General features: G+C 49.0%; 1 protein-coding gene across 4 annotated transcripts in view; it reads left to right on the top strand.

The window, feature by feature from the left end:
• The window catches only part of LOC139280617 (tetraspanin-9-like), a 230,992-nt gene that overhangs the window by 74,790 nt on the left and 134,079 nt on the right, over positions 1-22,123 (top strand). For 2 of the 4 annotated variants that reach the window (XM_070900177.1, XM_070900178.1), the window contains one exon: positions 20,386-20,465. In XM_070900177.1, the coding sequence (XP_070756278.1) occupies positions 20,403-20,465 (63 nt within the window). In that variant the 5' untranslated portion in view covers positions 20,386-20,402. Of the gene's footprint in view, positions 1-19,738; positions 20,466-22,123 lie in introns of those variants that run through there. The other 2 variants (XM_070900176.1, XM_070900175.1) reach the window with 2 other exon arrangements.

The following is a 22,123-nucleotide window of genomic DNA, read 5'->3' as shown; positions in this document are numbered from 1 at the left end:
CAGCATTCAGGGTTTTATAAATCACTGAGTAGAAGAGTAAAGAAGGAACGATGAATTGATACAAAACCATGGTGAGGCCACACAGTCAGAGACTGTGCACAGTTCTGGTTCCCGTTATAGAAAGGACATTAAATCCACACAGAGCGGATTATGCAGATTCACCAGGATGATACCAGGAATAGGGACTGAAGTGGAGAGCCTGGAGATGTTGGGAATGCTCCCACTGGAGGTTAAGAGGAGATTTAAGAGGTTTTTTTTTAGATGAAGAGGTATTTTGGTGGAGTAAAGAGGGGGACTATTGTCTCCTAGCTTGGGAACTGGTCCTCAGTTTAAATTGAAAACAGTAAAGAGGGAGGTTTATTACAATGTCTTTCCTCAGATGTTGGATCAGGGAATGTTTGGTGGCCGGGAGTGGTCGAGACCAAGGTCTAGGCATCTTTTAAGGGAAAGTGGAATAGCTGCCAGGGGAATTGGGTTAGGTTTGTTCCAGCAAAGATCGGGTTTATTTTTATGATGTTGGTGACAATTAAAGCCACACTTATTGCCCATAACTAATTTCCCTGATGACTTTGAGTTAACCACATAGTGTCTGCTTTTCTATTTTTTCGACCAAAGTGGTTAACTTCGCACTTTCCCACATTATACTCCATCTGCCATGTTCTTGCCCGCTCAGCCTGTCTATATCCCCTTTGCAGCCTCTTTGTATCTGGAGCTGTAACAAATAAATAGAGTATGAACACAACAATATCCTCCTCACAGCTTACTGTCCCATCTGGCTTTGTATCATCAGCAAACCTGGATACATTACATTCAGTCCCCTCATCTAAGTCATTAATATAGATTACATAGGATATACGACACAAACGGGCCACTCATCCCAACCAGTCCATGCTGCCATTTATGCTCCACTCGAGCCGCCTCCCGTCTTTTCTCATTTAAATCTACTAATCTTTGCGGTACCCACTAGTTACAGTCTGCCAACTCGAAAATGGCCCATTGTTTTCCTACACTCTGTTTTCTGTCTGTTAACCAATCCTCAGTCCAAGTTAATATATTACCCCCAATCCCATGAGTCTTAATTTTGTGTAATATCCTCATTAAAACCCTTCTGAAAATCCAAATACTCTCCATCCACTCATTTTCCCCCTTATCTACCCTTTTCGTTAGAACCTCAAAGAACTCTTAGATTTGTCAAACACGATTTTCCTTTCATAAATCTGTGTTGACTCTGCCCAATCATATGATTTTCTAAGTGCCTTGTTACCATGTCCCTAGTAATAGATTCTACATTTTCCCTATAACTGATGTTGGGCTAACTGGCCTGTAGTTCCCAGTTTTCTCTCTCCTTCCTTGACTAGCGGGGTTACATTTGCTACCATCCAATCTGCTGGGACCGTTCTGGAATCTAGGCAATTTTGGAAGATTATATCCACTATCTCTATAGTCACCTCTTTTAAAACCATGTAGGCCATCAAGTCCAGGGGATTTGCTGCCTTTTATTCCCATTAATTTCTCCAGTACGATTTCTTTACGAATATTAATTTCTTTAAGTTTCTCATTCTCACTAGACTCGGTTCCCCACTATTTCCAGAATGTTTTTGTTTATTTGTTTAATTTCTCTGCCATTTCCTTATTCCCTTTTATAATTTCTCCTGTCTCTGCCTGTAAGGGACCCACGCTTACTCTCAGTAATCTCTTCCTTTTTACATACCTATAGTAGCTTTTACAATCTATTTTTATGTATCTTGCTACATTATACTCGTATTCTATTTTCTCTCTCTATCAATTTCTTGGTAATCCTCAGGCTTGCTGCTCATTTTGGCAACATTATAAGCCTCGTCCTTTCATATAATACTATCTTTAACTTCTCTTGTTAGCCACATTTGGTCCATATTCCCGTGGAGTTTTTATTCCTTAAGGGAATGTATATTTGTTAACAAATTATTTCTTTAAATGTTTGCCATTGCTTATCTACCATCATATCTTTTAACCTGGTTTCCCAACCTATCCTAGCCAATTCGCCTTTCATACGAGTTTGCTTTAGGACCCTATTTTCGGACAACTAAATCACTCTAAAACTCATCATTAAATCATATCATGATCACTGCTCCCTAGAGGCTCCTTTTCTATAAGGTTATTAATTAGCCCTGTCTCATTGCTAGATCTAAAATCGCCTGTTCTCTAGTTGGTTCCTCCATATACTGATCTAGAAAACTATCTTGAATGTATTCCATGAACTCATCCTTTGTACAATTACTGCAAATGTGGTTTGCTCAGTCTATATGAATATTGAAGTCCCCTATGATTACTGTATTACCCCTGTTGCATGCACCTCTAATTTTCTGAGAGGAGAAATATCTTCAATCATTGAATTGTGAATATTTGAAATTCTCTACCCCAGAGGGCTGTGGAGGCTCAGTCGTTGAGTATATTCAAGACAGAGATCGATAGATTTTTGGATATTAAGGGAATCGAGGGATATGGGGATAGTGCAGGAAGGCGGAATCGCAGTGCGGATTTCGTCCCCTACGGGGCACAATGGACATGATTTTTGCAGCATGACAGCTGCAGGAAAAATGCAGGGAACAGCACCAGCCCTTATACATGGCCTTCTTCGACCTTACAAAGGCCTTTGACACTGTCAACCGCGAGGGTCTATGGAGCGTCCTCCTCCGTTGCGGATGTCCCCAAAAGTTCGTCACCATCCTCCGCCTGCTACACGACGACCTGCAGGCCGTGATCCTTACCAACGGATCCATTACAGACCCAATGCACGTCCGGACTTGGGTTAAACAGGGCATCATTGTCCCAACCCTCTTCTCAATCTTCCTCGCTGCCATGCTCCACCTCACAGTCAGCAAGCTCCCCGCTGGAGTGGAACTAAACTACAGAACCAGTGGGAACCTGTTCAACCTTCGCCGTCTCCAGGCCAGGTCCAAGACCACCCCAACCTCTGTCGTCGAAGATCAGTCATGATCTTGTTGAATGGTGGAGCAGGCTCGAAGGGCTGAATGGCCAACTCCTGCTCCTATTTCTTGCGTTCTTATGTGTATGGCTGTAGCCAGACCAGGTCCCCACTTGGGTTTTGATGACCAACTGGTATCTTTCATGGTCATTTATTGTCTGGTGTTCGTCCACAAATTGCCGTGTTGTGATTTGAACTCGTGGCCTGTGAATTACTGGCCCAGTACTTGAACTAGTCTAACCTCCTGTAGGCTAATGTCTAGGTGAGCAGATGTTTACACTATTCTTTTATTTTTAAAAAACCTGTTGAGACTTGGGATCAATTGGAACTTTCAAATTGCTTGTTGAGGATGTAAATGCCATCAAGTTGGTACCATCTCCATTAGAGGTAATTGCCCTAACCTAACTTAAATGCCTTTGAGATTCTGAAAGCTTCAATCACAAGCAGCTTGAGTTATGAGACCATTTCAATTTCAAACAATTGGACGAGCATATTTCTCATGTTAACACGTCCTGTGGGAGAAGTGATCGCATCGAGCCGGTGCTGGTGCTGTGATTTATCATTCTCTAATTGATACAAAACAACGACATGGGAGTTACAAACCTTCTCCCTTCTCCAAAGGCACTCGGGCACTGAACACTGACAATACAACTGAAGATTTTCTCATGTCTGTACCATAGAGTGGGTAGGAAGCACCTATTCCTCTTAGTAGAAAGGTCAATAACCAGGGACAAAGATTTAAAGTAATTGGTACAATGATTAGAGGGGAGTTGAGGGGAAATGTTTTCACCCACAGGGTGGTGGAGGTCTGGAACACTCTGTCTGAAAGGGTGGTAGAGGCAGTACTTGGATGTGCGATTGAAGTGCCGTAACCTACAAGGCTATGGACCAAGAGCTGGAAAGTGGGATTAGGCTGGATAGCTCTTTTTTTGATCGGCGGGGACTCGGGCCAAATGGCCTCCTTCTGTGCCGTACATTTTTATGATTCTATGAATCTGACTCACTTGTCGCACAATATTGTAGGAGAGATCCTAGGCTGCGATTTACTGATGTGACATGGGCATCAACAAGGATCATTCACACTGTTTCCAGTTGAGTAATTACTAGCACTGAATCTTCAATAGTAATCGGTTTAGTGCAATAACGATGGTGCTGGACTAATTGATAATCAATACTGTTTATTAGGGATGGTGCTTGACGTTCAGGAGTGATGTCAGGAAGCACGTCTTTGCACAATAGTGGATTATGGAAATCTGGAACTCTTTCTCTCCCCCCCCCCCCCAAAAAAAAAGCTGTTGAGGCTGGTGGTTAATTGGAAATTTCAAAACTGAGATTTTGTAGTGTCAGGGTTTTTTAGGATTACGGAACCAAGGCGAGTAAATGGAATTAAGATACAAATCATCCATGATCTAATTGGATGGTGGAACAGGCTCTGGCATTGGAGCCTCAGCCTTGCAATTGTCCAACACTGAAAGTCAGTGGGAATCGGGGAAAACTCTCTATTGGCTGGAGTCATACGTAGCACAAAGGAAGATGGTGGTGGTTGTTGGATGCCAGGACATTGCTGCAGGAGTTCCTTAGGGCAGTGTCTTGGGCCCAACCATCTTCAGCTGCTTCATCAATGACCTTCCCTCCATCATAAGGTCATAAGTGAAGATGTTCGCTGATGATTGCAGTGTTAAGTGCCATTCGCACCTCCTCAGATAATGAAGCAGGCCATGCTCTGGACAACATTCAGGCTTGGGCTGATAAGTGGCAAGTAACATTTGTGCCACACAAGTGCCAGGCAATGACCATCTCCAACAAGCGAGAGTCTAACCACCTCCCCTTGACATTCAATGGCATTACCATCGCCGAATCCCCCACCATCAACATCCTGGAGGTCACCATTGACCAGAAACCTAACTGGACCATCCACATAAACACTGTGGCAACAAGAGCGGGTCAGAGGCTGGGTATTCTGCGGCGAGTGTCTCACCACCTGACTCCCCAAAGCCTTTCCATCATCTACAAGGCACAAGTCAGGGGTGTGATGGAACACTCTCCACTTGCCTGGTTGAGTGTAGCTCCAACAACACACAAGAAGCTCGACACTAGCCAGGACAAACCATCCACCACCTTCAACATTCACTCCTTCCATCACCGGCGCACCATGACTGCAGTGTGTACCATCTGCTAGATGCACTGCAGCAACTGGCCAAGGCTTCTTCAGCAGCATCTCCCAAACCCACAGCACTGTTTCCCCCACCTCCATTTTTCCTTTTTATTCCAGTGTTTTCATCGCAGAAATTTCCCGTGAAACACTTGTAGCCACTCGAGGGCTGAACGAATTCGTGCACAGAATCATAGAAATTTACAGCACGGAAGGAGGCTATTTCGGCCCGTCGCATCCATGCCGGCCGACAAAGAGCTATCCAGCCGAATCCCACTTTCCAGCTCCTGGTCCGTAGCCCTGTAGGTTACGGCACTTCAAGCGCACATCTAAGCACTTTTTAAAATGTGGTGAGGGTTTCTGCCTCTACCACCCTTTCAGGCAGTGAGTTCCCACACCCCCACCACCCTCTGCGTGAAGAAATTTCCCCTCAAATCAACTCTCAACCTTCTACCAATTACTTTAAATCTGCCCACTTGACCAGTTGATATCTTCCTGCAGTCTACCGCTTTATTCTTCCACCGCACCCCATCTTTCGCTCCCTGCCTGGCACGCTGACCCCTTACCGCCCGATGCCAGCCCTTTTTGCGCCCCATGGGGGGGGGAAATTGCCCTGCAAGAGCGCGATTGGCGCCGGTTGATGCCCCCGACAGCTTCGCGCGGCGCAAAGCTGTTGGTGGCTGGGTGCTGTGGCCGCCCTTAAAGGGGACGGCGTACCGCCACAGCTGCCATTTTTTAATTGTCGGCCGATTCCTAAGTTGACCCGACAATGGCGGCCACGGGTTCGGCCGGGCCTCCATCAGGAAGCTCGGCACCCCCTCTTGGGTGCGAGACCGCTGGCCCAACCAAACCCCTCCCTGGTGCCTCGCAGCATCCCTCTCCTTTAAGTGAAGGGAGTGATGTTGCGACGTGTCAGTGCACCCACGGCACTGCAAGATCGTAATGCTTTACCAAAGGCAGATCTCGGCACGTGTTCCCCATCCCACCACACCTTGTGCAAAAGCAAAATACTGCGGATGCTGGAATCTGGAATAAAAACGGAAAATGCTGGAAATCTCAGCAGGTCAGGCAGCATCTGTGGAGAGGAAGCAGAGTTAACGTTTCAGGTCGATGACCCTTCGTCAGAATCATACCTATTGTAACCTCACTAAATCCCAGCAATGCTTCAACTTCCCTCTCGATCATCGGGCTTCACACGGCAAACTCTGGCTGTCGGTGTGTGCCACGATAGCAGATTATTTGTTGTCGGTGTGTGCCGCGATAACAGATTATTTGCTGTTTGGTGTGTGCCGCGATAGCAGATTATTTGCTGTCTGTGTGTGCCGTGATAACAGATTATTTGCTGTTCGGTAAGTGACCACAATCCGCTGTTGTTTATGATGCTATCTTAATATAAAATGACGGCCCTGTAATCATTCCATTCTTACTTTAGATCGAGTGCAGCTGTGCACATTTAGCAGGCCGTGAACAGTAATGTTCATCTCAGCCACAATATTTCAGTCGCTCTGGAAGAATCTTTCACCGGCTATTGTTCCCAAGACCTGGGGTTTGTGTGGATAAGGCACTTTGAAAACTGCTTCCGTTTCTATTTGGTTTGTTTTATTCATAGTTACACACTGCTTTATACTGCAGGTCTGTGCTGATAAACTGTGTATTCTATTGAAACACAGATTTCCTTCACCCACAATACTTGTGCTATTCACTATCTGCCTTCTGATTGGTGCCTGGGTTGCCCTTTCAGTCACGCTCAAGTTTGAAGTAAAATCTGTTGTGTGTTGCTGGAGTTAAATACTTCCATAAAGTGTAGTCCTTCGTTGCAGGGCCATGATTAACAGCATGTGATGTTCCGCAGTAACATGCCTATTCACTAACTCATAAACTGATCGTGGCTGACAGTCTAAGTTGGTATTGCTTGAGCTGATCTTCGGGCAGCTGTTGTGCCTCGAAACACCAGCTGTAATGTGTTAATGACGACCTGAGCACCACACAAGAGGCATTCTTCTTAGTTTATACCAAAATCGGATGTGTGGATTTGAAAGAGGTTCTAGTAATCTGAGCAGGCTGTGGGAAAAGGGAGTGAGTGCACTTTATTTTCTCAGGTCCCGACAGATTTTCTGGGGGGTGGGGGGAGGGTTGGGGTGACGACTCGAATCTCCTGGCTGTCAAGTGGTTGCCGTGTGAGTGTGTCTATCTTTTGCAGAGAGGCTCAGTGCTGAGTTCTCTGCAGGCTGTGGCTATATATGAGCTTGAATGCTCAGAATGTATATCCTGAGCACTGATAGCACTGCACCAACTTAAACAGTGGGATAGAGTGTGGCTATTTATAATGCTGTTACTGTCGTATACAAACGCGCGCAGGCTTATGGTGTGTGTCAGAACAACATTCAGGTGCTTCTAATATTGCAGTTACCTGAAGGACCCTGGGTATTGCTGTATTAAATCCGACATGTAGACGATATGCTGTGAGGCGAATATTGCTGCTCCAAGCACATGGCTTCACAAATGAGAGCTGTTAATGTTGCCGAAGACATTTAATAAATAAATTTGAGGCTGGTGCTTCATGCATTTCCTTGTAATTATAACTGTGGCTTAATGCTTCCATTCTCATATTGAATATATTGATCGGTACCAACAACTTTTAGAATAAGTTGCACTTTGTCAATACCCTTTAGTGTGTGGTGCTGCATGGCAACACTCTCGCCTTTTGAGTTAGATGGTCGAGGATTCAAGGTTTGAGCCCCACTTCAGAGACTTGAGTACAAAATACAGGCTGAAATTCCAGTGCAGTACCGAGGGAGCGGCGCACTATCGGAGGGGCAGTACTGAAGGATCGCTGTACTGTCGGAGGGGCAGTACTGAGGGAGCACCGCACTGAGGGAGTGCTGCACTGTCGGAGGGGCAGTACTGAGGGATCGCTGCACTGTCGGAGGGGCAGTACCGAGGGAGCGCCGCACTGTCGGAGGGTCAGTACCGAGGGAGTGTCGCACTGTCGGAGGGTCAGTACTAAGGGAGTGTCGCACTGTCGGAGGGTCAGTACTGAGGGAGTGTCGGAGGGTCAGTACTGAAGGAGCGCCGCACTGTCGGAGGTGCTATCTTTCGAATGATAAGTTAAACCTAGGCCCCCTCTGCTCTCTCAGCTGGATGTAAAAGATCCCACTATTCAAAAAAGAGCAGGGGAGTTCTCTCCGGTGTCCTGGCCAATATTTATCCCTCAACTAACATCACTAAAAAAGATTAACTGAACAGCAGTGATTACATTTCAAAAACACTTTATTGTCAGTAAATTTAGGGACATCCTGAAGGTGTGAAAGGTGCCCTTTAAACGCAAGTTTGTTAATTTGTTGCCTCTAAGGAGCAGTGCCTCAAGCTGTTGAAACAGAATCCACTCTGTAATTGTCCTGGGTGTATTGAACATGTTCATCATGGCGTAGTGTGACCCTGTGACAACTCTGAAACTGTTTACATATCCTGAGAAAATCATGGCCTGTGAGTTCTATGAATAGTTGTTAAATTATCACCTCCATAATGGCCATTAATTATCTCCTCACTTGCTTTGCTGTGTTAGAGTGGAAGTTCAGCTCAGGGTAATGTAGACGTGGGTTAGCTGAATTCCAGCTCGAAGATGGCCTTCCTTTTGCTGAAGGAAGGAACGAGCGCTCACACAATTGAATAGAAATCAGACGAAGTATCGGGCACAGATTGACCAGTCTCATTGAGCCACTGAGCTCTCAGCAAGCTGCACATTGCAACCTATTCACTGATAGCTTGGCTCCTCCACACCAATCACTTTGTGCATCTCGCGACCACATTTCTCTCCGCCTGGTCACTTCATTGCTCCATGTCGATCGCCGTGTCATACAGCTAGCACAGAAACAGGCCATTCAGCCCATCCCTTCTGTGCTGGTGTATTTCTCCACATCGGCCGTCCCATTTAGTCCCATTCTCGCAATCACGCCCGGTACCCTTTAATATTCCACTTGCACAAGCACGTATTTCACTTTATTTTCAATAATTTATAAACTCGCTTCAATTCGAACCACCCTCTGTGCAAAATGTTTTTTGTAATCTCTCCTTTAATTCTTTTTGTGTCCATCTTAAATTTGTGATTGCCTAACACTGTCTCACCAACCAGCAGAAACGATCTCACTATTTATGTACAAACAAAATAACAGGCGGAGATAATTCAGCCCATTGAGCCTGTTCTTCCCCCACCCCCCATTCAATCAGATCACGACTGATCTGTACCTCAACTCTCTTTACCCATCTTTGCTCCGTATTCCTTGATACCCTTACCCAACAAAAATCGATCAGTCTCGGTCTTGAAAATTTCAACTGCTCTCCAGCATCAACCTTAACGGGAGAGAGCTCCAGATTCCCATTGCCCTTTGTGTGAAGAAGTGCTTCCTAACTTCACTCCTGAACTGCCTGGCTCTAATTTTAAGGTTATGCCCCCTTGTTCTGGACTCCCCAACTCCTTTATTCATCTTAAATACCTCGATCAGATTACTCCTCAATCTTCTAAACTCGAGGGAATACAAGCCAAGCTTATGCAATCTGTCTTCATAATTTAACCCTTTAAGCCCCGGGTATCAGTCTGGTGAATCTGTGCTGCTCCCCCTCCGAGGCCAATACATCCTACCTGAGGGGCAGGGCCCAGAACTGGTTACTCCAGATGGGGTCTGACCGAGGCTCTGTACAACTGAAGCATCACTTCCTCCCCATTGTAGTCCAACCCCCTTCGGGATTAAGGCCAACATTCCTTTGGCCTTTGTGATTATTTTTGTGATTATATGTGCACTGGCTCTCCATGATCTTTGTAAATTGACATTGATTCCCTTCACTCCTCCACATTTCCCAGTCTCTCTCCATTCAGTAAATATTCTGATTTGTCCTCCGACCCAAAGTGGGTGACCTCACACTTCCAGCTGTGGCTCAGTGGGCAGCACTCTCTCCTCTGAGTCAGAAGGTTGTGGGTTCAAGTCCCACTCCAGGGACTTGAGCATAAAAAAATCTAGACTGACACTCCCAGTGCAGTGCAGTGGATGAGATGTTAAACCGAGGTCCCGTCTGCTCTCAAGCGGATGTCAAAGTTCCCACGGCACTGTTGCGAAAAAGAGCAGAGGAGTTATCCCCGGTGCCCTGGCCAATATTTATCCCTCAATCAACAAGGCAAAAAAAATTATTGGGTCATTATCACATTGCAGTTTGTGGGAGCTTGCTGTGTGCAAATTGGCTGCCGCGTTTCCTACATTACAGCAGTGACTACACTTCAAAAAGTACTTCATTGGCTGAAAAGCGCTTTGAGACGTCCGATGGTCGTGAAAGGTGCTATATAAATCCAGTCTGTCTTCTTTCTTTCCTCAGTTGAACTCCATCTGCCACTGTTTTGGCCACTCACTAAATCTGTCCATGTTCCTTTGCAACTTTCTGCTCCCAGCTACACTACTTACTGTGCTTCCTAACTTAGTGTTATCTGAAAACTTATAACATAAGAACATAAGAAATAGGAGCAGGAGTCGGTCACCTGGCCCCTCGAGCCTGCTCTGCCATTTAATAAGATCATGGATGATCTGAACATGGACTCAGCTCCATCATATAGGCAGTCCCTCGAAATCGAGGAAGACTTGCTTCCACTCTAAAAGTGACTCAACAGTCCAATACGAGAATTACAGTCTCTGTCATAGGTGGGTCAGATGGTCGTTGAGGGAAAGGATGGGTGGGACTGGTTTGCCGCACGCTCCTTCAATTGCCTGCGCTTGATTTCTGCATGCTTTTGGCGACGAGACTAGAGATGCTCAGCGCCCTCCTGGATGCACTTCCTCCACTTAGGGTGGTCTTTGGCCAGGGACTCCCAAGTGTCGGTGGGGATGTTGCATTTTATTAAGGAGACTTTGAGGGTGTCTTTGAAACGTTTCCTCTGCCCACTGTGTAGGAGTTCCGAGTAGAGCGCGCGCTTTGGGAGTCTTGTATCTGGCATGCGAAAAACGTGGCCCGCCCAACAGAGCTGGTCGAGTGGTCAGTACTTCGATGCTGATCGAGGACACTAACGTTGGTGCGTCTGTCCTCCATGGGGATTTGCTGGATCTTGTGGAGACATCATTGGTGGTGGTATTTCTCCAGCGATTTGAGGTGTCTACTTTATATGGTCCACGTCTCTGAGCCGTATAGGAGAGCGGTTATCACTACAGCCCTGTAGACCATGAGCTTGGTGGCAGATTTGAGGGCCTGATCTTCGAACGCACTCTTCCTCAGATGGTTGAAGGCTGCGCTGCACTTCCCTGCCCACTCCCCATAACCCTTTATTCCCTTATCACTCAAAGATCTGGCTATCTCCGCCTTAAATATATTCAATGACCCAGCCTCCACAGCTCTCTGGGGCAGAGAATTGCATAGAATTATAACCCTCTGAGAGAAGAAATTCCTCCTCATCTCAGTTTTAAATGAGCGGCCCCTTATTCTGAGACTATGTCCCCTTGTTTTAGTTTCCCCTTTGAGTGGAAATATCCTCTCTGCATCCACCTTGTCGAGCCCCCTCATTATCTTTTATGTTTCAATAAAACTTGGATATATAACTCTCTCTTCCTTCATCCAAATTATTAATAATTAATGGTAAAAATGGTAATTAATGATCCAGTACAGATCCCTGTGAACACCACTCGTCACATCCTGCCAATCAAAGGACACTCCCTTTATCGCTACACTCTGCCACCTAGGTCCCAACCAATTACCAACCCATGTCACAAGGCTAGCTCCAATGCTGTGTGCTTTTATTTTTGCTAATAATCTCTTGGGTGGAACCTTATTAAATTTCTGGTGGAATTCCAAATAGACAACATCCATATACACTCCCTTTATCTACCATGCTAGTAACCTCCCCCAAATATTTTCACCAGATTCGACAGACATGAACTTCCTGTCACAAATCCATGCGGACTCTCTTTGAGCAGTTCATACTTGTCCAAGTGTTCAGTCACTCTGTCCCTGATAAGTGATGTTAAACTGTAGTTATCCGTTTGTTCTGCTCTGTTTTCGAGAGCTTTGGAAAATTATGACTAACGCATCTGCAATTCCCTCACCGACTTCTTTCAGTATCCTGCTTGAAACCGTCAGCTTGTGGAGATTTGACCATCTTTAGTCCCATTATTTTCCCCATTACCATTTTTTACGTTTATTAAATCCAATAAGTTTCTCCCCTTGATTTACTGGGTCTTTGTCCTCCTCCACTGTGAAAATGCATAGAAAACATTAATTTAAGAAGTCCTTCTCGTGTGTCTCGCATTTGGCTTTCATGGATCCACATTCCCTCATACCGCTCTTTCTCTCAACATATTTATAAAAGCTTTTACTATTGGCTTTGATAGTCCATTAAAGTTTTTGTTCATAATCCCCTTTTTACTTTCTGCATATCCCTTTGTTGCTTTTTACAGCTCTCCCAATCTGCGGGATTTCCCCTTTGCTCTTACCTCACTGCCTCGCGCATTGACTGGTTGCTTCGCTGCACAAGTGGAACTTCTGCCTTTTCGATGTAACTGATGCTTTTATGTTGAACCAAATGCTCCTTGAATATTCCCACTGTTTCTCTAAACTGTAACATTAACTCATTAACAGTTCAGTTACTTTGAAGTTTGCCTTACTTAAATTTTAAATCTTAGTCGGTGACTCTCCCTTTCAAACCGATGATCAAATTCAATTATATTCTGCTCGCTATGCACAGGATATTCACTGTCAGTTTGCTTACTAATTCTGTCTGGTTACTTATTATTCAGACTCTGGATTGGGCGTCGTTGGCAAGGCCAACATTTATTGCCCATCCCTAGCTGCCCTGAGATGATGGTGGTAACTTGCTTGGCCACTTCAGAGGGCAGTGAGGAGTTAACCACATTTGTGTGGGACTGGAATCACTTATCAGACCAGACCAGATAAGGATGGCAAGTTTCCTTCCCTAAAGGACATCGGTGAACCAGTTGGGTTTTTATCACAATCCAACAGCCTCATGGTCACTTTTACTGAGACCAGCTTTTTATTTCCAGATGTTATTTTACACAGGATTACATCAGATATACGGCACATAAACAGGCCATTCGGTCCAACCAGTCCATGCTGGCATTTATGCTCCACTCAAGCCTCCTCCCATCTTTCCTCTTCTAAATCTATCCACATAACCCTCTATTCCCTTCTCCCTCATATGCTTGTCTAGCCTCCCCTTAAAAGCATCTATAGTATTCGCTTCAACCACTCCCTGTGGTAGCGAGTTCCACATTCTCACCACTCTTTGGGTAAAGAAGTTTCTCCTGAATTCCCTATTGGATTTCTCAGTGACGATCTTATATTGATGGCCTCTAGTAATGCTCTCCGCCACAAGTGGAAACATTCTCTCTCTATCTACTCTATCAAAACCTTTCATAATTTTAAAGACCTCTGTGGGGAGGTCACCTCTCAGCCTTTTTTCAAGAGAAAAGAGTCCCAGCCTGTTAATCCTTCCCTGATGTGTATACCCTTGCATTTCTGGTATTATCCTTGTAAATCTCTTTGCACTCTCTCCTGTGCTTCTATATCCTTTTTATAATATGGCGACCAGACTGAATTCAAATTGCCAAACTGCCCTAATGGGATTTGAACTCTTGTTCTCGAGATTAGTGAGTAGTCCAGGCCCCGGGATTACTAGTCCATAGCCACCCCTCATCACTAAATGTAGAATGGCCTGCTTCTTTGTTGGTTCTAAAACAAATTGTTCCAGAAAACTGCCAAATACATTGTAAAAATGATTGCCTTCACGATTTGGGCTGTTTCTACTTCTCCCAGTCTGAGTGAAAATGAGTGTTCTATTCTAACCACAGTGTTTCTGCTGCACGCTTCCCTGATATCGGTAAATACACATCACCCACCCCCCCCCACTATATATCAGCTGTCAGGAGGTTTGTACACAACTCCCACCGGAATCTTGCGTCTTTTACTGTTCCCTAGTTCTACCTATACTGTTTCCACTGCCAGCTAATGCTCACTGAAGTCCTTTCTTTCCACTGCTATAATTGTGTCTTTTATCAATATTGCTTCTCCTCCTCCTTTCCCAATTTCCCTGTTCTTTCTAAAGATCGTACAGCCTGGAATATTTCGCTCCCACTCATGCGCAGCTTGTAGTCAGGTTTCTGTATCATATCCTTTAAACTGAATTTGTGCTTCAAACTCACTTGTTTTATTCCTAATGTTACTTGCATTTGTGTTATTTCATTAAAAGCTATCCTAATTTGGGAGATGACTTTCAGCCCTAATGCTAACCCCCTAACCATTAATCTTACCCCTAATCCCAACCCATAACCCTTGCCCTCAACTTTTCCTGCTTCAGCAGAAACTCCTAACTTTGATAACTCGAAGCTCCGGTAAAATCTTGATTATACCTTTGGATTGAAGATTTTGAATGAAAACGCATTTTGTTTACAGATTGATTGCCCTGCTCTGGATGTGTGGAGTGAGCTCTGCCTTTACGTTGAAACACCTGGAGTGGCCCACCGAAAAACCCAGTGTCCCAGCTCCAGGTTCCCGCACCGGGCAGGATGTGTAGGGATAAAACAGACACACGCCTCCACCTTTCCCCAGTCCCTTCTCCTGGGCTGAAGACACCGTGCGACCAGATTTTTACTATTTAAAATGTTTAAGATGGTAAAAGTGAAACTGAATCAAGTTTTCCAAAGTTTGTGAAGAATTCTTAAATAGACTGTTGTGCATTGAAGGTGGGCTGGATCTCCAGGGATTGGTTCTTGCATTGGCTGTTCAGACATAGAAACATAGGCCCCAAGTTTCCACTCGCGCCGAAAACGGCGCCTAAAAAAAACCTCTGTATTCTCCACCTCCCTGCAGGTCCTCTGGCCCTCGGCGCAGTGCAGCACGAGCTGTGGGGGGGGCGGAGCCAGGTCCCTGCGCTGAAAGCAGTGCCGGGACCTCTGCACATGCGCGCTACAGTGGGCACGCAAGTGCAGTAGCTCCAGGCGCCCGAAACTCTGTGGGAGGGGCCCGAAGCACGCAGCCCCTAGCCCTGGCCGAATGGTCTCACTGGGGCTGCGTGAATAAGGCTCCTCCCACAGGCAGCTCCTGCTTCCACCCGACCCGACTCGACTCCCGCTTCCCGCTCCCCCGGACCGGACCCGACACCTGCACCCCCCCCCGCCTCCGGACCGGACCCTACACTCGCTCCCCCCCCCCCCCCCCCCCCCGGACTGGATCCGACATGACCTCCCTCCCCCGACCTGACCTCCCTCGACCTGACCTCCCTCTCCCTCCCTGACCTCCCTCCCTCCCCCCGACCCGAACTGAACCGACGCCACCTACCTGTAAATCTGGTGCTGGGGACGGGCCCTGCCCGAAGTCTCGGGCCCGGCCCGTTCAGCCTCCCTCCCCCTTCTCCTTCCCCCCACCCCCCCCAAGCTCCCGGTGCTGCAGTCGGTAAGTAGAAAATGTTTTATTTATTGATTTTTTTTTGTAATTATTTCTTATTAATTTTTTTTGATTGATTTATTGGTTGATTTATTGATGTATTTATCATTTATTATTGATGATGGCTCTTTATTTCTAAAACTGAAGTGTTTAATGTTTGTAAACTTCCCTTTAAACCCCCCCCCCCCACCATTCCCTACGCCTGATTTGTAACCTGCTCCTGATTTTTTTAAAGTGTAGACAAGGTTTTTTCAAGCGTACAAAAATCTTCACTTAATTCATTCTAAGTTAGTTTGGAGTACGTTTTCACTGTGGAAACTTTGAAATCAGGCGTCAGTGGCCGGACACGCCCCCTTTTGAAAAATAAATTCTGTTCCAAAGTGAAACTGTTCTACCTGACTAGAACTGCAGAATACTAAATGTGGAGAATTCCGATTTCTAAGATACTCCGTTCTATACCAGTTGCTCCTAAAAATCAGGAGCGAAACTTGGGGCCATAGAAAATAGGTGCAGGAGTAGGCTATTCGGCCCTTCGAGCCTGCACCACCATTCAATATGATCATGGCTGATCATGCAACTTCAGTACTCCATTCCTGCTTTCTCTCCATACCCCTTGATCCCTTTAGCCGTAAGGGCCACATCTAACTCCCTTTTGAATCTATCTAACGAACTGGCCTCAACAACTTTCTGTGGTAGAGAATTCCACAGGTTCACAATTCTCTGAGTGAAGAAGTTTCTCCTCATCTCCGTCCTAAATGGCTTATCCCTTATCCTTAGACTATGATCCATGGTTCTGGACTTCCCCAACATCGGGAACATTCTTCCTGCATCTAACTTGTCCAATCCCTGTGCAGTCAAGCACTGGCAGCCCTCTGTAAATATAGTTATTCCCAGGTAATTGTCCTGTCTGCGTGTACTTTGCTTGACTTTATTAGAAATTATTGCAGCAGAATTTTAATATTCTGCCAATGAATTCACTTTCTCATTAACCATGAGCAATTTGCAGGGTCAGGGCCAGGTCAGTGCCGGGCCGGGCTGGGCCTGGCAGAGTCCGTGCTAGGCCGGGCAGGGCTAGGCCAGGCTGGGGCATCGTAATCCTGCAGAATTTGATGCTTTTTGTGCTCTCTTGCAGCCAACCTCCTCTCTCAGTTGGTAGAATATTATCGTACATGTGTAATCTGTATTTTCCCTGATAGCCAAGTGCTGCTGGCAGCAGCTGGTCTGAACTTGTCCAGCGAGAGAGAAAAGATTAAACTGCTGGTCCCTAGAAGGGGCTTTATCTGATTGTCTGGCCAAGCGGACAGAGGGTGTGTGCGAGTCAGAGGCTGGAGTCCTTGTGGCTGGGTCAGTGGGTCGGTCAGTCGGTGCCTGGTGCCTGGGTCGGTCAGTCAGTGGGTCAGTGCCTTGGTCGGTGGGTCAGTCAGTCAGTCAGTCAGTGGGTCAGTCAGTCAGTCAGTCAGTGGGTCAGTCAGTGCTGGATCAGTGGGTGGGTGGGTCAGTTGGTACCTGGGTCAGTGAGTGGGTTGGTCAGTCATTGCTGGGTTGGTCAGTGCCTGGGTCAATCAGTAGGTCAGTGCCTGGGTCGGTTGGTCAGTCAGTCGGTCAGTGCCTGGGTCGGTGGGTCGGTCGGTGGGTCGGTCGGTGGGTTGGTCAGTCAGTGGGTCAGTGCCTGGGTCGGTTGGTCAGTCAGTCGGTCAGTGCCTGGGTCGGTGGGTCGGTCGGTGGGTTGGTCAGTCAGTCGGTCAGTGCCTGGGTCGGTGGGTCGGTCGGTGGGTTGGTCAGTCAGTGGGTCAGTGCCTGGGTCGGTGGGTCGGTGGGTCAGTTGGTCAGTCAGTGGGTGGGTCAATTAGTCAGTGGGTCAGTCAGTGCTGGATCAGTGGGTGGGTGGGTCAGTCGGCGCCTGGGTCAGTCAGTGGGTGGGTTGGTCAGTGGGTCAGTGCCTAGGTCAGTCAGTGCTGGGTCGGTCAGTGCCTGGGTCAATCAGTAGGTCAGTGCCTGGGTCGGTCGGTCAGTGGGTCAGTGCCTGGGTCGGTCGGTCAGTGGGTCAGTGCCTGGGTCGGTCAGTGCCTGGGTCAATCAGTAGGTCAGTGCCTGGGTCGGTCGGTCAGTGGGTCAGTGCCTGGGTCGGTCGGTCAGTCAGTGTGTTAGTGCTGGGTCAGTGGGTCAGTGCCTGGGTCGGTCGGTCAGTCAGTGGGTTAGTGCTGGGTCAGTGGGTCAGTGACTGAGTCGGTCAGTGCCTGGGTCGGTCACTGGGTTGGTCAGTCAGTGCCTGGATCGGTCGGTCAGTCAATGGGTCAGTGCCTGGGTCGGTCGGTCAGTCAGTGGGTCAGTGCTGGGTCAGTGCCTGGGTCGGTCACTGGGTTGGTCAGTCAGTGCCTGGGTCGGTCAGTCAGTGGGTCAGTGCCTGGGTCGGTCGGTCAGTCAGTGGGTCAGTGCTGGGTCAGTGCCTGAGTCGGTCACTGGGTGGGTCAGTGCCTGGGTCGGTCAGTGGGTCAGTGCTGGGTCAGTGCCTGAGTCGGTCACTGGGTGGGTCAGTGCCTGGGTCGGTCAGTCAGTGGGTCAGTGCCTGGGTCGGTCACTGGGTGGGTCAGTGCCTGGGTCGGTCACTGGGTGGGTCGGTCAGTCAGTGGGTCAGTGCCTGGGTCGGTCGGTCAGTGGGTCAGTGCCTGGGTCGGTCGGTCAGTCAGTGGGTTAGTGCTGGGTCAGTGGGTCAGTGCCTGAGTCGGTCAGTGCCTGGGTCGGTCACTGGGTTGGTCAGTCAGTGCCTGGATCGGTCGGTCAGTCAGTGGGTCAGTGTCTGGGTCGGTCGGTCAGTCAGTGGGTCAGTGCTGGGTCAGTGCCTGAGTCGGTCACTGGGTGGGTCAGTGCCTGGGTCGGTCAGTCAGTGGGTCAGTGCTGGGTCAGTGCCTGAGTCGGTCACTGGGTGGGTCAGTGCCTGGGTCGGTCAGTCAGTGGGTCAGTGCTGGGTCAGTGCCTGAGTCGGTCACTGGGTGGGTCAGTGCCTGGGTCGGTCACTGGGTCGGTCAGTCAGTGGGTCAGTGCCTGGGTCGGTCACTGGGTGGGTCAGTGCCTGGATCGGTCACTGGGTGGGTCAGTGCCTGGATCGGTCACTGGGTGGGTCGGTCACTGGGTCGGTCAGTCAGTGGGTCAGTGCCTGGGTCGGTCGGTCAGTGGGTCAGTGCCTGGGTCGGTCGGTCAGTCAGTGGGTTAGTGCTGGGTCAGTGGGTCAGTGCCTGGGTCGGTCGGTCAGTCAGTGGGTTAGTGCTGGGTCAGTGGGTCAGTGACTGAGTCGGTCAGTGCCTGGGTCGGTCACTGGGTTGGTCAGTCAGTGCCTGGATCGGTCGGTCAGTCAATGGGTCAGTGCCTGGGTCGGTCGGTCGGTCAGTGCCTGAGTCGGTCACTGGGTGGGTCAGTGCCTGGGTCGGTCACTGGGTGGGTCAGTGCCTGGGTCGGTCACTGGGTCGGTCAGTCAGTGGGTCAGTGCCTGAGTCGGTCACTGGGTGGGTCAGTGCCTGGGTCGGTCACTGGGTCGGTCAGTCAGTGGGTCAGTGCCTGGGTCGGTCACTGGGTGGGTCAGTGCCTGGGTCGGTCACTGAGTCGGTCAGTCAGTGGGTCAGTGCCTGGGTCGGTCGGTCAATCAGTGGGTCAGTGCCTGAGTCGGTCACTGGGTGGGTCAGTGCCTGGGTCGGTCACTGGGTCGGTCAGTCAGTGGGTCAGTGCCTGGGTCGGTCACTGGGTCGGTCAGTGCCTGGGTCGGTCGGTCAGTGCTGGGTCGGTGGGTCAGTGCCTGGGTCAGTGGGTCAGTGCCTGGGTTGGTCACTGGGTTGGTCAGTCAGTGAGTCAGTGAGTGGGTCGGTGGGTCAGTCAGTCGGTGCTGGGTCAGTGGGTCAGTGCCTGGGTTGGTCACTGGGTTGGTCAGTCAGTGAGTCAGTGCCTGGGTCGGTCAGTCAGTGGGTCAGTGCTGGGTCGGTGGGTCAGTGCCTGGGTCAGTGGGTCAGTGCCTGGGTTGGTCACTGGGTTGGTCAGTCAGTGAGTCAGTGCCTGGGTCGGTGGGTCAGTCAGTCGGTGCTGGGTCAGTGGGTGGGTCGGTTGATGCTGGGTCGGTCAGTGGGTCAGTGCTGGGTCGGTCAGTCAGTGAGTGGGTCGGTCAGTCGGTGCTTGCTCGGAATATCCGAGCTGCAGGAGCAGCTGCTGCTGATTTAAGAGCAGTGCAGCAGGGAGGGGGAGCGGGAGAGCAGCTGATGAGTTTGAAGGGATGGGGAGCATGTGAGCGGTGCGGAGTGTGTGCAGAGCTGCAGTGACTATACATAGCGCCGGAGTGTGCAGAGTTCCAGTGCCGGGACAGCGAGGGCACAGGGCGAGCAGGAATTCCAGGAGCGGGGAGCCAGCAGCTGTTGGAGCCACAGCTCAGCAGAATGAGGATTGGCCGGCCGTGTGTTGCCTGAGCCGCTGTGTGGATCGGCGGCTGTGTATGGAGGGGTAGCGGGAAGCAGGGTCAGCCTGTGCGGGCAGTGACTCCCCACCCCTCCGTCCTCTCTCACTGACCCCAACACCGAGACATGTTGGACACTCACTGTGACCAGGAAGACCATGGAGAAATCGAGTAGCGACGAGTCCTCCATCCACCGGAGCCCCTCTGTGCAGAGCCGGGACTCGGACCTGGGGGCCGCCTCGGGCTCCGGACACTGCGGCCGGGGATTCACCGCCGCCGCTTTCTATGGTGACACGGGCTCCCACCCCCGGGCTCCGGCAGGCCCGGGCAAAGCGGACAAGTACTCGGCGCCCAAAGGCAGCAAATATGTGGTGTTTTACCTCGACCTGTCCTTTGTTTTCCTCCTAGAATTCCAGAAGTGCAACATGGCCCGGGGCTGCTTGTGTTGTCTCAAGTACCTGATGTTTCTATTCAACCTAATATTCTGGGTAAGTGCTGTCCCTCTCTCTCTCTCTCTGTGATTGATGCATGTTCAGAGCCGGATGTGTCACTTGTTCCCTGAGCCCTGCCACTAAAGTTAGCGACCGATATTCCTGGGCTGCAGTTGTGTCATTCAAGTCGTGTATTTGCGGGGGGGAGGAAAGGTCGCCTTACTTGGAGCTGCCCTTTCACTCCGGTGTTCACTACACTGTGTGTCTGCACTGAATGGGTGTGAGGGGGCTGAGGGGTCTGAATGTGTGAGGGGTCTGAATGTGTGAGGGGGGCCGAGTGGTGTGAATGAGCGGAGGGGTCTGAGGGATGTGAATGTGTGAGGGGGGCTGAGGGGTGTGAATGTGTGAGGGGGTGTGAATGTGTGAGGGGTCTGAGGGGTGTGAATGTGTGAGGGGTCTGAGGGGTGTGAATGTGTGAGGGGTCTGAGGGGTGTGAATGTGTGAGGGGTCTGAGGGGTGTGAATGTGTGAGGGGGGCTGAGGGGTGTGAATGAGCGAGGGGTCTGAGGGGTGTGAATGTGTGAGGGGGTCTGAGGGGTGTGAATGTGTGAGGGGTCTGAGGGGTGTGAATGAGCGAGGGGTGTGAGGGGGCTGAAGGGTGTGAATGAGCGAGGGGTGTGAGGGGGCTGAAGGGTGTGGATGGGGGGGCGGGGGGTAGGTAGGTAGGTGAGCTGAGCGGAGGGAAGGTTGTAGGGGGGGGGCGCGGGTGAACTGTGTGGGGGGGCAGGCAGAGGGGTGAGCGGAGTGGGTCTGCGATCAGTGGCGCAGTGTAACAGTATGCGGGTACGGTAATTGCACGTTGCTGTGATTATGGGGGCGAAAAGCCTGTGATTATCATTGTTGCTTCAGAACATGACATCAGTTAGCTATTCGACTTCCTTTACCACCTGTCCCTGTATCCACTCCGAATATTTGGAAGTCACTGTGAATTCCAATACTGGCTCAATGCAATCAGTTTGATATCTTTGGAGAATTTTTACGAAGAGCAAAGTTTGCTCATGTACTTTTTGTTTGCAATTTGTCCTTCACTGTGTTGGAGCAGGATACAGTAGTGTAGTCCAGGCATAGAATACAACAGCAGAGAGCGTATGCTTGAACTGTATAAAACACGAGTTAGGCCACTGCTAGGGTACTGTGTACAGTTCTGGTCACCACATTACAGGAAAGATATGATTCCACTAGAGAGGGTACAGAGGGTATTTATGAGGATGTTGCCTGGACTGGAGAATTTTAGCTACGAGGAAAGATTGGATAGGCTGGGTTTGTTTTCTTTGGAACAGAGGAGGCTGAGAGGAGATTTAATTGAGATGTATAAAATTATGAGGGGCCTAGATATAGTGGACAGGAAGGACCTATTTTCCCAAGCAGTGAGGTCAACAACCAGGGGCCATAGATTTAAAGTAATTGGTAGGAGGTTTAGAGGGAATTTGAGGGGAATTTATTTCACCCAGAGGGTGGTGGGGGTCTGGAACTCACTGCCTGAAAGGGTGGTCGAGGCAGAAACCCTCACCACATTTTAAAAAGTACTTGGATGTGCACTTGAAGTGGCGTAACCTACAGGGCTACGGACCAAGAGCTGGAAAGTGGGATTAGGCTGGGTAGCTCTTCGTCGGCCTCTTTCTGTGCTGTAAACTTCTATGATTCTAGTGTACTGTT

The sequence above is a fragment of the Pristiophorus japonicus genome, chromosome 15, assembly GCF_044704955.1.
Source record: "Pristiophorus japonicus isolate sPriJap1 chromosome 15, sPriJap1.hap1, whole genome shotgun sequence".
NCBI lineage: Eukaryota > Metazoa > Chordata > Chondrichthyes > Pristiophoridae > Pristiophorus > Pristiophorus japonicus.
The sequence above is the reverse complement of the archived record's forward strand: the minus strand, read 5'-3'. Positions and strand labels throughout refer to the sequence as shown.